This window comes from Lissotriton helveticus, chromosome 8 (genome assembly GCF_964261635.1).
Source record: "Lissotriton helveticus chromosome 8, aLisHel1.1, whole genome shotgun sequence".
Taxonomy (NCBI): Eukaryota; Metazoa; Chordata; class Amphibia; order Caudata; family Salamandridae; genus Lissotriton; species Lissotriton helveticus.
In genome coordinates, this window is record NC_136069.1 from 1,520,468,654 (window position 1) to 1,520,483,044 (window position 14,391).

Below are 14,391 nucleotides of genomic sequence, written 5' to 3' on the forward strand. Positions count from 1 at the left end.
GAAACTCTACCACTCCGGTCCGTGTCAAGAATTCACAGCTTAGCACGGAGGCTCGGCCTCTGACAATGTCCTGGGGGAGATTGTAGGGGTCAGGGGTCAGAGGAGAAGTGACAGCTCAGAGTGCGCTGTTGGGCTTGTCAGCTGTCAGACAGCCGCCCTTACATACTTGCCCTGCAGCAGGTATTTTTCTGCACAGAACCTGCCTTGAAACTGAAACGTTTCAAAGGAAAATCACTTTGAAGTGTAATTTGTAACTGTGCTCACCCAGCTCTTTGAATGCCCTTGTAGTAATTGTAGAAGTGACAGTTTTCATCAATTCTTGGAGTCGTGGCTAATTGGTTATCTTGGAGGACTCCTTAACTTCGAGCCGACAAACCAATTTGTGAGTTGGTGACTTGTCCACCTATACGGTCTGTGATCTGGCTGACCAAGCCCCTGGACTCTTCTGATAGGTGCATGGCTAACCCACTGAAAAGTGAACTGGCTGACCTGTCCAACAACCAGGGCGCTGCTGATGTACTTAAGCATCGATCTATGACGGCGCTGCCCGAACGCCCTGTCTGTGGCCTGGCAGATCAAGTGGTCAGTCAGTCTGCGATCTCTCTGACCAACCACTGATTCGTGAGCTAGCCGACCAACTAGTCAAATTGTTAGGTATTTGCCTATGGCGTGAAGCCTTGATTTGGCAGATCTACTCACTAATTTGTGATCTGGTAACTTATTCGTAGAAATTGAGCTTTTTTGCCCACTTGCCCAGATCTGATCTGGCTGATCTGCCCATCCAAGTTTGATCCAGCTGTTCTGGGTGATGTCAGATTTACCCACTGGTCTGTGATCTGGCTGGCATCCCCAGTGGTCTGCGGGTAGACTGAAATATCCACCAGTCCGAGAGCTGGGTATGTACCCATATGTGATTTGACGGTCCGAATCACTAATCTGTGATCTATTTGCCCCAGCAAGCTGCCCGAGCGGTGAACTGGTAGACACCCCGCTTATTCAGGGATACGTCTGGTTTAAACTACCTATCTGGGAAGTGGTTAACCTATCCACTGAACCTTGAGCTTGCAACCCTCCAACCCATCTGTGATCTGGGAGGTGGGTAACCTATCAGCCAGTGAGCTGGCTTTCCTACCCACCAATCTGTGATAGATCTGACCTACCTAGTGCGCTGCTCTGCTGCTGTTATTTAACTCCTCCCACGCTTGGACCTCGGGTGGGCTGTGCTGGTGACGGAGCGGTTCCGTCCTGGCCCACTCGCCGCGCCTGCGCGACGCTGATTTCGCGCCTGTGCTGACGTTCTAAAGAACGGGCGGGGCCATGACGGAACCGCTCCGTCACAAGCACAGCCCACCCGAGGGCCATGACGGAGCTGTTCCGTCATAAGCGTCGGAGTGCCGCGCGGCCGCCTCACCCCCTTAGCGCTGCGGCGGAATTGCCGCCGCAGCGAAAGGGTTAAGCAGGGGGATCTAACCTGCGCATTTGTGATCTGGCTCACTTTCAGAGCAGCAGTGAAGCTGTCCAATCAACACAGCGATGTTGGACCTGGTTACTGTTCTCAGCTTGTGTGATCATTCTGCTTTAAAAAAAATCATTTAACTGGTTACCAGAATCCTTGCGCGGGCTCAGGGCACACTCCTTTCTCCCTTTTGATGTTCCTATTTGAGTAGTACAGAGACTCGCGAGATCCCGGCTCTGCCACACAAGTGTCCAGTGATAACGTTGGCTGGGCTGGTTCAGGGTTCAATTGCATAATTTTGATCTTCGGCTTTCTGAGCTGCACGTAGACCAATAATACAGTATAATCTGAAAAAATTTCAGTCTTCTACTAAAAACCTTCTGCATTATTGAACCAGAGTGTTTTAATTGGCCTTCTGGAGTTGTAAAATCCACCTAATTATTGCAGGAATGGCCATGTCTTTCAAGGACAGGAGTACAAATGCATGGCTCGAGTATATATAATTTAGCATATTAAAAAAAAAAAAAAACGCAAAATACGGTGGATGTGGTCATTGTTTCCTCCTCCTTTGCCAAGGCTTGTCTACGTATATACAACCTTCATTGTACCATGCAAAGCTTCAACCCTGAACTAGGTCTGCAAGAGCGTTTATTCACTTCTTCAAACCCATCCTATTCACACTATTTGTTGGCATCACGCTCAGGGGCGCGCCGCTTGGTCAGTAAGATTGGGGTGGGGTTGAGCATCAGACTACCCAACCATCAAGCTGACATATAATGATAAAATACAGTTTATGATAAGCAGCATGCTTGAGTGAGGATTAAGAGGCAGTGGAAAGGGAGAGGAATATGAATTACTAGGAGTACTATATGAGAAAAACACAATATTTTGTAAAATATATATTTTTTTAGGGCTTTCAAAAGATGAGTGCGTGTGTGTTTGTCAGTGTGTGCATGCAAAAATCCCAGGTGAAATCCGACAGACACCTCATCATACCCGACTGAGAGCACCTGTACCCAACTATTCATCTGAAAATACATTCATTAGGGGGGTAAAACACCCCAAACACCCCCCTGAAGCTACACCACTGATCACCCTGTACTGCTTCTACAGTACTACCACTCCCCTACCATGCGCAGCCTCTCCCACGCCGCTGGCTCACTCCGTTAGTCTTGAACGTTGATACGGACAGAGAATTTGGCCCATAGTGTCTGCTCAGATCATTGCCTGTTGCAACCCATGTGACCTTATTCTGTAGCTCCTTCCTAGCTCTCACAATCTGTCTCGTCCAACGGGATAGTTCACTTGTCTTGTAAATGTTGAAAGAGTGAACCCTCACACTTCCTCAGTCCATTCATGGAGATAGCCTACTCTTGAAACTATTAATCATGTGATCAGTATGTGAACTTGGTATATCTGTATTCTATAGAAGTTTCTAGCCCCTAAGTACAAGAGCTTGTTCTTCTAATTAACCCCTTCGCTGTGGGGCTTTTTCATCTGCTGTGCGGGGGGAGGGGCGCCGCGCGGCCGTGCTTGTGACGAGCCGAGCTCGTCACGCTGCACGGCGGCTCCGCTCGTCATGACCACACCCGTTTTCGAACGTTCAGCACAGCGGGGAAATTATCCCCGTGTGCGAACGTTCCAACGGTCATGACGAGCTCAGCTCAACCGTGCCTCATGACGAGCTGAGCTCTACATGAGCACGGAAAGTGTTAATAATGCTTTTACCTTGTCTTTGTTATTTCTTGCTTGCCCTGCATGCTACCATGTGTAATTTACTATCCTTTTCTTTCTCCCCCTAGCCACGCTTGTGTAATTCGAGGCCAAGTGATGACATCGGACGGGACACCTCTGGTGGGCGTCAACATCAGCTTCATCAATGCCCCGGCATTTGGGTACACCATCAGCCGACAAGATGGCAGGTACTGATATTTTCCCCCAATAGCCTCCGCTGCTCTTCCTTCAGGCAACGGGTGGAGGTGCCACTGTGCATAAGTTAGCCCTACATCACCGGTGTGTGTGCAAGATGTGCGGATGTGCGGTGCCTGTGTGGTGTGGGAGGTGTGTGAATGGGTGGGGTGTGTTGGGATGGGTGTGTGGGTGGCGTGTTTGTGTATGCATGGGTGCATGCACTCAGTGGTCGACCGCATTGTGCAGGAATCCTTACAGACCCTATGGAGTAGACCTGATGACTCACTTCCCCATGCTTCCAATAACAAGATGGCGTCCGTGTTGCTTCCCCGCCCGCTGCGTGACGTGCTAAACCAATCTGAACAATAAAATGGCAATGAAATGATTTCATTGCCATTTTATTATTCACAAAGCGCCCTGCAGCCTGCCCAGGAGCTGGGCTAAAGGAGGGGTGGGCCCTCTGCTGCACGGAGGACTGGTGACGTGGCTGGCCGGACACTGCAGCTGGCCAAACGGACATGCGCACTTTGCAGGTCTACTCTCCACCTAGCGTCTGTCCAGCCCACTCCACCCAATCCAGGCACTGCTCTCATGCAAAATGAGAGCAGCGTCTGGAATGGTTAGGGAAGTTTTCTCTTCCACTGGTGCCCGCCGGAGCCACGGACTGCAAGGACACAGATGATGCAGCCCAGTTAAGTACATTTATTTTATTTTTACTGTAGTTGTAATGCATGCAAGCGCTTTTATTTTGTATTCTTGTCTTATGTAAATGTGTTTTTGGGGTGCAGTGGGGCACTTCACTTGCCCCACCGCTTTTATATGTTACCAGCCGCTTCTGGAAGGGGTCTGAGACAGCACAGCAGACTGCGGTGTCCCACAGCCTGGTAACACTCCCATTGTAAATGCTGATGAAGCCCACTGATTTTAGCACCATGGCAGTCAGATGCTGTGCTAACACCAACGCTTGTTTCTCTCCACCCAGACAGAGGAGCCGGCAGGGCGATAATGACATGGAAACTTTCCATTAAAAGACAAGCGCTTGATGCGTGGTTGGGAAGCTCGCAAGGGGACAGCTGGATTTTCAAGTGAAGACTATCACATTAATGCAGATGGAAAGCCTGCCGGTGCCAAGGATTTGTTGTGCGAATCCTGTTTTTCTTCCCCTTAGCAACTTTGAAGCCAAAGAGCGCGGTGTGCAAATTAATCCGCTCCTTCGCGACTTTCAATAAGATCCTGTACGTGTTCACCTCTATCCACTGCAATCCGTTCACGGATTTTGAACTGTCCAGCTTATGCGCCCCATGCATGACTCAGTGGCGGGTCCTCTGTTATGGCGGAGGAGCGTCGCCCCACCTGCTGCGAGTGCAGCCAGCTCACACATTAATAAAATAGTAATAAGTTCCACGTACAAAAAAAACTAACTGGGGTGACAGATGTTTCACTATTTCTACAGCTAAACTTTGGAACACATTACCCCTACACATCAAAACCGCCACCACCCTCATTAACTTCAGAAAAAAACTAAAAACCTGGTTCTTTGCATTATAAATTTTCAGCCACAGCGATGGTTCTGTACTCTAAGCGCCGAGACACCTATGGGTAGTTGCGCGCTATAAAAATCGCACAAACATAAACATAAACATAAATGCCATTTTATTTTGATTGAAGGATGGTGCTGTTACAGCACAAGGGCATGGGATGGGGCTGATTTGTGCAATTGCACTATTAATGTAGCCCCTGCCAGTGCGCATGTCAGATTAGCCAGCTGCCTACAGTCGGCCAATCTGACATGCACATTTCAGCCTGCATGCTCCCAGGGCTGAGAAACCGCAGAGGAACTGCAGCCACCGGCTCCAGCCGCAAAGTGAGCGCAGGATTAGCCTGAACCAACCATAGGATTGGTTGGAATTGCGTTGCACAGGATAGGAAGACCTTCCCTTTCCTGCTGGTGTCTCCACTGAGGAGATAGACATCGGACGTGGCTCCGTGCAGCATATATGGTGAGTTTTTTGGGCATCACACCCCACCATATTTTAATGTTGCCGTCCGCCACTGGCATGACTCCTGCATCCCATAGCGCTACAAAACAAAAAAGCTTGGGTCTGGCTGATCTTTCCAATGCTGTTTTTCATGAGCCAACAAGTTGTCTATCTGGATAGCACTGGGGAGGCTGCGCGGTTCATGATATGACTAAAACCATCAAAAAGGAGACACCCATGACTAAAGTCATAATGCGCCGGTTACAGGATTTGAAAAAGGTCAAGGTGCACCACTTAAGCGTTTTTGGAAACTATTATCTCTAATAAAGTAAACCGCAATAATCACATCAGCTATTTCTTGTATTCTTGAAGGTTCTTTATTCAGTCCAGTTGAAAAAAACTATACACAGGATCTACAGCCGACGCGTTTCGTCCTCAAGGGACTTCTTCAGGGCTGTTACAAAAAAGACAATATACAAGACATACAGTTAAAACTTACATTAAAAACCATTTAAAAAGCAACTAAGCTGATGCAAGAAATGCCAGGCTTCATCAACAGTACATCACAAGATTGGATTTAGTACAGATCCTATATTTACACTGCCATCAAATTCTGGTATATCTCAAATTGACTTGGTTGTATGAACGTAATTTGTTGCGTTCTTCTATCTAGTTTAGAGGTAGCACAAAATCTCATTTTTAATCCTAATTTGCAACATTAACGTTTTATATCATTTATATATAAAGAGACAGTGCTGCTTTTAATAACAACATATTACTAGTTTTTGCATGTCATTCTCCATATTGGCATGTCCCTCTATGTTCGGTTGCCCCAACACCCTAGGCTTATTGAACACCATGAGGGTTAAGTACTGAAAACCCCAAAGTCAAAAGCAAGGGGAGTAAGTTAAGTACTGAAAGCCCCAAAGTCAAAAGAAAGGGGAGTAGGGAGCTAACAACTGTGTATTTAGCACAGAAAAGCAATCATACCAAAATAGTCACTAGCGATGATGTCCTTAAATCTCCTCCTGTTGTTAAAAGATGCGTAAGTATATCCGTAGAATTGTATTGTGGTACAAATGGCATCTAGGAGTGATTAACAAGAGATCATTAATGAAAGAGTGATTGGAAGACAGGAGATGACAATCATTCAACGGACCACTAGTGATTCCATTGACTTGAGTGAATTTCAAAATGAAAAATAAAAAAAAATAAACCTATAACCTACCACGTTTTTTCAGACAATTGTCCGTAAAGGGTTCTGTTCCGGCAAATCAATAGAAAGGCGGTATATGTCTATTCGTATTCGATTTCAACCAAAGTACACCCGTAATAAGAGGTGTTTCAATATTATACATTCAAGCCACCTATGGGATAAACACAAGTATTTAGAAATCCTCCTAAGTGACGGATAATAAGAGCTAGTACATTCTTCGTTACCAGGGGGAAATGTTGGTAGTTAGAGTCTAAACAAAGGGCAGGATCATGACACTTGCATCCAAAATGAGGATCATAATCCAATAGTAGTGGAACCAGGGTAGAAAAGGTAGAGGGGAACTTCCGTCTGTCGTCTATGAAAAGCAAAAAACGGATAATATAAACATTATTTTATCCTAAGTGTGAGGGAAAAAGGCCTAAGTTACATCGCATGGCCACCCTTATTGGACATGCCATTATGTGGCAAACCAACTGAAGTATATATCTACATCTCAGTTAATGTTACTGGGCAATATACATATCTTACCTACTGATATTTTCTTATTGTTGGAGGAATATATAATGGTCCTCTTGCCTAGAAACTCTAAGGAAATCAAAAGAAAAGAGAAAAGATTCAGTAAGTGATAAAAGTCCTTAAGGAGCTTCCTGTTTAACTATGACATCTCATTAAAGAGAACTCCTTTATCTACATAAGTTAAAGGAGAATAGGTAAAAAAATTATTAACCATTATACTAATTTAATAAAAGTACCATTCTTGTTTACCCAAAGCGGTCTATGGGGCTCAAGATCTCTGAAATTCCCATGTCTAATCTATGAGGGAATCCCCTTTACCTTAATAAAGTAAGCTGTAGCATCCCCTGGTTCCTGCGTGGCCCGATGAAAAAACTTGCAAAACAACGTCCTCCTCCGCCAGGTACCGGCAGAATACTGATGATTTATGCTAGGTTTATATAATAGAGTAAACTATCTCGAATTCCCTACACCTGGTTTCAATCTGCCAATAAAATCGGCGAGTACCGCAGTGGCCATATTGTGTAAGTGTGAGGTTTCAATGTAAAATTATCAAACGAAGCTACGCGGCCGCCATGTTGTGTCAGAACGGAGTCCCGTTCCGAATCAGAATTACTATTACTCGTTCTGCCTAAAGTCAAGGATGTTTACATGAAAGCGCCCAGAATGAGAGCAAATCTTAACCTGTTCATCGGATCTAGATGATGTGAAACGCATTTGCAGCGACGATCTTCGATATTGTATCCACTCGCGGCGGACATATTAGTTTGGGTACAAGTGTTATAGAACAAAAAAGGGAATTAATTTACTTCCTTAAGTCAATACTATTTAAAAGGGAGGAGCCCAGAAGGGAAAGATCTTTGATAAGATCAATCAGATTATATAGAAAAAGAAAAGTGCGTCCTTAGTAGCGATCCTCAGAAGTGGATCTAATCGCGGCGGCCATTTTGGTTTGGGCAAATGTATAATAAAAACACAGCGGCAATATGTTCTTCCCTGGAGCTACGGTTACAGGTGGGGATATTAGCTTAGTAAATTGTGCTGAACTGGCCACTATGGTAGAGGGACGGCCATCACAAGGGTTCTGAGGTCAAATGGTAGCTCGCGTGTAAAATCAAATCGGGCAACCTAGTTTGCTAGTTTTCCCGCCTCCTGTGTGCAGTGTTCTCAATCACGTACACTATGGTGGCCTTGATGGCGCTGTTTATTGGTTTGTGGTTAAAAATGTAGAATGTCAAATAAAGAACCACAGGGTACTGCTTACTAAACTGCTGGTCATTGCTCGTAGTTACAGAGTACATCCCTGGCAATATGATTGGCTGTCTTGTTTTCAACATTTCAATTCTGCAGGGCGCGGGAGGTGGAATCCTTTTCATAACCTTGTCATTTATTCCCTGTCCGCAGCTTCGATCTGGTCACCAATGGGGGCGTGTCCATCGCACTGCGCTTCGAGAGGGCGCCCTTCATCACTCAAGAGCACGCGCTGTGGCTGCCATGGGACCGCTTTTTTGTCATCGAGACCATCGTCATGAGGCATGAAGAGAATGAGATACCTAGCTGCGACCTCAGCAACTTTGCCCGTCCCAACCCAGTGGTCTCGGTCGCGCCTCTAGCTGCTTTCGCTGGATCTTGTGCTGAGAAGGGTCCGATTGTTCCAGAAATCCAGGTTGGTGACGTTTGCTTCAAGATGCACTTGTTCCTAGTTAGTCAGTAGAACTAGACTTTGTGTTAAATTTGGCTGCTGCTGCTTACGTGCTTTTCTGTCCAAGGAGGGTCAGCGGTCAGCTTTGAGGTAACTCTACGAAAACCCCAAATAAAATAATTGAACAATTTCCTAATGGAGACCAACATTCATTTTAATTGCATGTAATGACCACGTGTATCAGTTTCTGCCTTTGTGTGTCAAGAGTTTCTAAAAGTGCTTGACACTTTGTCAGTAGGCGAAGGAGCAGATGAGCAAAGATGCAGCACAAAAGAGTTAGGCAAGGAGGAAATTTGAAGAATTCCAAATGGCCTTTCCAAAAACAAAGTGTATTGTGGATTTGGAACAGTCAATGTCTAAAGTGCCTGAATACATGGAATAATGGATACTTGGCAGAGACATTACATTGATTGCCACCCTAAGCCACTCCTCTTTTGTGAATGTGTTTTATCTCTGAATTTCTCTCTGTTCTCCTGAGTGCTGTTTCCGAGCAGTGAGTTCACCTTTTCTTTTAATTCAGTTTCTGCAACATGTTGAATTTTGTTTTTAATGTTACCATGCTTTATGCCTCAATAAGTTTGCAGAGTTTCGACAACCGTACCCCTTGCTACTTCCAGCAGAAGTTAAATGTAGGTTTCAGAAAGAAGATTGAACTTTGCATTAGGAACATAACATGAATAAAACATTGAAAACATAACTTAAATATCTGCAAAATTTACAACCAAATAAAAAAGTAAAAGGTAAAGCACGACTTTGCGGTGTAGATATGAACAGGGCTACTGGAATTATGTGATTGTGCGATTGCGGCGATTTTGGCATAGTTGTAGATTTCCAGCATTTGCCACATACTCCATTATCTGCCACATAATCTGCAGAATCTAACAAACATTTTTAGTTTCTAGCTCAAACGGTTCAAAAATTACTAAAAATGCATCAACACGCCTATTTGTTGCTTATTGCTATATTTGGATATTAAAATTGTACTAATGAGGTGCAATCAATGCCTAGACAGTGTTATAAAATTTGAAAATGCCGAAATAATGAAGTAATTGTATTACAAAATGTGCCACATAATTTCGCCCTATCCTGCCGCATAATTCCAGTGGCCCTGGTTATGAGGGCCAGATAACACAATTGCCTGCCCAAGGCGACATATCCGGTCACATGGACAAAGACACCTGAGCAGTGTCGCTGATGACAAGCATAGTGTGCATCCCAGCAGGGCACAACACACTTCATGAAATGCCCTGTCAATATCCAGCCCTGCGCTTTACTCCTGTTGGCATTTGCAGATTCTGAGGAGCACTCTTTCTGGGCATCGAAGCTGTGGGAGACGGGGCTGTAGTACAACAATGAGGTCACCTCGGTGCTGCACAATCTCCAGATTATAGTCCAATCAGATTTAAGGCCAGGCGTTTCTGAGCCAGGGTTAGGATACTTGCCCATAGGAGATGGAGTTCATGTATGTCCACTGAGGAAACTGACAGAGGTAGCAGAAGTCTCATCACGCGGCCTCAAGCCCTCTGTGGTTGTCGGATACCGTATACTCCCTATGCGCTCTCCACCAATGGGTCTTTTGGCACGGGTCCTACCAACCTGCAGACTCAAGTTATCAGACCAGATGGCGCTTCAAAGCCTTCCTGAAGCCATCGGGGAGTTGTCTTGTCGCAGATCCAAGGGGAGTGAGTTCCAGAAGGTTGGTATCCTGGTTGTAGATACTCTGTCCCATTTCGAGACCAATTTTAGCTGTGACCACCTAGATGGAGATGGGATGTCTTCTGGATGCTTCGGCAGGAATGTTTCGCATGAGGCAGGATCATAAAGAATTTAAGGACTAAGCAGCCTCGCTTGGACTGACTCCTATGTTTCATGTGAAGCATGCGCAGTGCTCTTCTTGCTGCTATGATTAGTCCGGGGCAAATTTTTAATTACATCAGAGTAATCTGAGTAATTTCACGTTACTCTTATGATGTGAAATTACCAAGAATTACGCTGTTGCACCCGCTAGCATCCTGTAGATTAATTCTACAGGAGAACACATAAGCCCTTCAGTTCAATAATGAGTGGCCTTGAGCAGCTTGGCCAGGGTGTTGAAAGTATGGATCCAAACTCGCGGTCCGGGAACCCATGCAGAACCGCAAAGCCTCCACAGGGGGTCCGCGAAAAGGTAGAAAATTAAATAATAATAATAGATCAATAAAGTGTATATAAATAAAGAAGTTAAATGTACAATATAAAAATTGTAAACGTACTGTAAATATGTTTACGCATTTGAAACCGGAGGCTAAAAATTAAATTTTAATCCTCAGATTGATTCGTGGGAGCAGTGCAGGTGCATCTAACAGAATATAGTACGGGCGACGAATGGCCTAAATTCAATTTAGAAAAGCTACAACCTTTCTATCACAATTAAAATTTAGATTTTTTTATTTTTATTTATGTTTACCAATTAAATAAAATGTGTATTTTTGTGTACTTGTTTGATTGATGCTTTTTTCTTAATTTTGTGTGTATTGTTTTGTGGTTCAAATCATCACCAATGCTTAGGCTGGGGTCCCCGGCTTCCAGTAATGACTCAGTTAAGGGTGGGTCACTGGAGTCCAATAATGATTCATTGGGGGTCCCTGTGTTCCAGTAATGATTAATTGGGTGTCAGCAGAAGTGTTAGGTTGAGAACTGACCTAACACACTTAGGGTTTTGCTGGTCGCCATTTTGCCAGTCCACTCTAAAAGATATCACTACTTAAAACACAGAGCGCGTCGGCGAACAAGCCTTTCTCAACCTGCAGATATTCCTGATCTAAATAGAAGCACAGGTTCTAAATTAGATATACCATCCGTTGCACGATGTGTCCAGGTTTTAGTAAAATTAATTTGCTGCTTTATTTTTAAATGTCTGCAGTGTTCTCTGCCCCCCAGAGGGGGTTGCATATAAAGTTAATTAAGTCCCAGTAGGCAGCGGTGAGTAACATCTAAATGAGACTACATTATTAAAGGGCCGTAGGGAGTTGGTAAAGAGGGAAAGCATTGCGACATGCACACCAGGTAATGCATTGTATCATAATGGTTGCCAAATGCCAACGCAAGGCTTTCCTCACCTTTAATTTAAGTCTGAGTTACACCTTTTCTTGTTACAGCTTAAACAACACTTTGTCGCGCATTTAGATGAACACAAGAGTCCTGGTACCAAACCCTTAGCTGCCATTTGCTGAGATAACAAAGCGTAGTCCAGGGAGGGCTCATTCTACGCATTGATGCCACAATTTTAATCAAGTAACAGACACATGGCCCAAAAGTCTTTAAGGAGGCGCATGCTATATTTTGCCCATTGCAAAATTAATCTTCTCTATGCAGCCCAACTTTATGGAAAATAAGAGACCTGGGTCACTGGGAGATAAAATTGAATGAATCACGATCAACCCGTTTGGTCGCGTTCGGAGGTCGAATTTTAGACCATGGCTTAAGTTTCGGAGATCTGCAAATCGCACACAGTCCATTATCCCCTTTCGTGGTGGAACCGGGAGGCTGTGGCAGATTCTGCGATGAGCACCCTGCGTCCACTGCTTCTGCACTGAGATCTCCACATCATTCCATTGAACTAAACTGAGATCCACATGAACAGCAGCAACCACCAATGTGTGTCATCGCCAAGAAATCCAAGCCTGGTCCGGACAACTGACTCATCCCACCCCGACGAAACTCACACCTGTGATGGACAGTTACGTTACCTCGTCCCAGCAAAACACAAACCTGCTCAGACAATTGAGTCATGCAGCCCACTGACAGCAGACTTGAGTCAGACTGAGTCACCCAGACCTTGCAACAGCAACACCGGAGTCAAGCAACCGAATCACCCATCCTCAACTAAACCCAAACCTGTGCTAGATAATGGAGTCACGCAGTCCTTGCCTCGAAATTAGATCAATCATCCACTTCTAATACAAGGAAAATATGACCATTAAATTAGGCCCCCTTTTTGTTTTGAGTTTTTGGGCGGCGATTTTAAAAATCAAATCTACTATAGATTTTAGAGTCTTTTGTCTAAGATTTTAGATTCACAAAAACGAACTGCCTGTATTTCTAAATATGAATAGGTTGTTGGTAGCTGAAAATAACTGGAACAGTGACATAGTCATAACAGTTGTCAAGCAGTTGTTAAGTTTTGTTGTAAAGCAAGAATCCTGTGTGGACCTACAAGAAAAGTGTTGAATGTAGACTTAGCTTATTCACTGAGATAAAGATGTTACAGTAAAGGAGGCATGTTTTTTTTTTGTTTTTTTAATGCTTTTTTTTCAGAAACAACTTAAATAAAATTGGCTGAAAAAAAGGAGTGTATTTAGAATAATATAGGAAGAGAAGCGGGGGCGATCGAAGCTAGATTAAGAAGGCATCAAGGAAGTTTGTGTTGGTGTTGTGGGTAGTGTCCAGACTGATTGATCTTGCTGCAGGGATTCAGCTCATCGGGTCTCTTCGGATACACCTTTTCGCTTTGACTGAATCATTTTAACTCCGCCGGAGGCATCATCTTTGAATTAACTTAAAGTCAATGCATATGTTTCTAGTTTTTTTTGTCTAACATTCTTGCAGACTTTCACGTGAGGAAGTCATATAAATCCCCATAGCAGGCAGTGGCCATTTATTAACTGCTGTGCAGTGAAGTAAGACCTGTGCTTGCTCTTCCTGTATTTTAGGCCTTGCAAGAGGAGGTCAGCATTCCCGGCAGCCGGATGAAGCTGAGCTACCTGAGCAGTCGAACTATCGGCTACAAGTCTGTGCTCCGGATCAGCCTGACGCATCTTGGCATCCCGTTTAACCTCATGAAGGTCCATCTCATGGTTGCTGTGGAGGGCCGCCTCTTCAGGAAGTGGTTTGCGGCTTCGCCGGATCTCTCCTATTACTTCATCTGGGACAAGACCGATGTGTACAGCCAGAAAGTATATGGCCTCTCTGAAGCATTTGGTAAGTAATCCATTTTCTCCCTTCCTTACTGTGCAGTCTAATAACCCCAATCACATGCCCCTTTCAGCCAGGTTTCTGCCCAAAGCATGGCATATTTCCTAAAATGTGTAAATGTTGAAGGTGGATCCGGGTGCAGTAGGTTTGTGGTACTTGCTTTCAAATTATGCCACTGTTTTTGTTAGATCCCAATTGCCTTGTTTATTCTCCAGTAATGATATGTGACATCATTTGTGAAGAAGAAAAAGAAAACCCTGTGCTATGTACTCCTTGTCCAAGTATTAGGACTTTAGATTGTAGCTTTGTTAAATTTGTCTAGTTGGGTTTTGAGACCTAGCGTGGCGTTATTTACTTAAATGTCCCGCGTCTTTGATGTCGATCATTGGATCTCAATGGGGTGATAGGAAAAGTAATCTGCTTTTCTTTTCCCGGTTCTACTTTGCCGCACACCAACAATAAGAATTCCTGTGTTGAGATTTGATTAAGTCTTTCTATGTTTTAAGATTTATTCACTAGAAGGATCACTTAAACAGCCCACCTGTTGGTTACAATCATAAAAAGATAAAGGCCCCTTGGTCCTTCCAATATTTTTTATATTTTTTTGGGGAAAAACATTTCTATAGGAAGAATCACAGTTCTAAGATGAACATCAGCCTCA

General features: G+C 44.3%; 1 protein-coding gene across 1 annotated transcript in view; it reads left to right on the forward strand.

The window, feature by feature from the left end:
• Positions 1-14,391, forward strand: part of TENM4 (teneurin transmembrane protein 4) — an 873,376-nt gene that overhangs the window by 727,600 nt on the left and 131,385 nt on the right. The window contains exons 17-19 of the mRNA XM_078658490.1: positions 3,259-3,378; positions 8,480-8,741; positions 13,469-13,736. Of these exons, the coding sequence (XP_078514616.1) occupies positions 3,259-3,378; positions 8,480-8,741; positions 13,469-13,736 (650 nt within the window). The remainder of the gene's footprint in view (positions 1-3,258; positions 3,379-8,479; positions 8,742-13,468; positions 13,737-14,391) is intronic.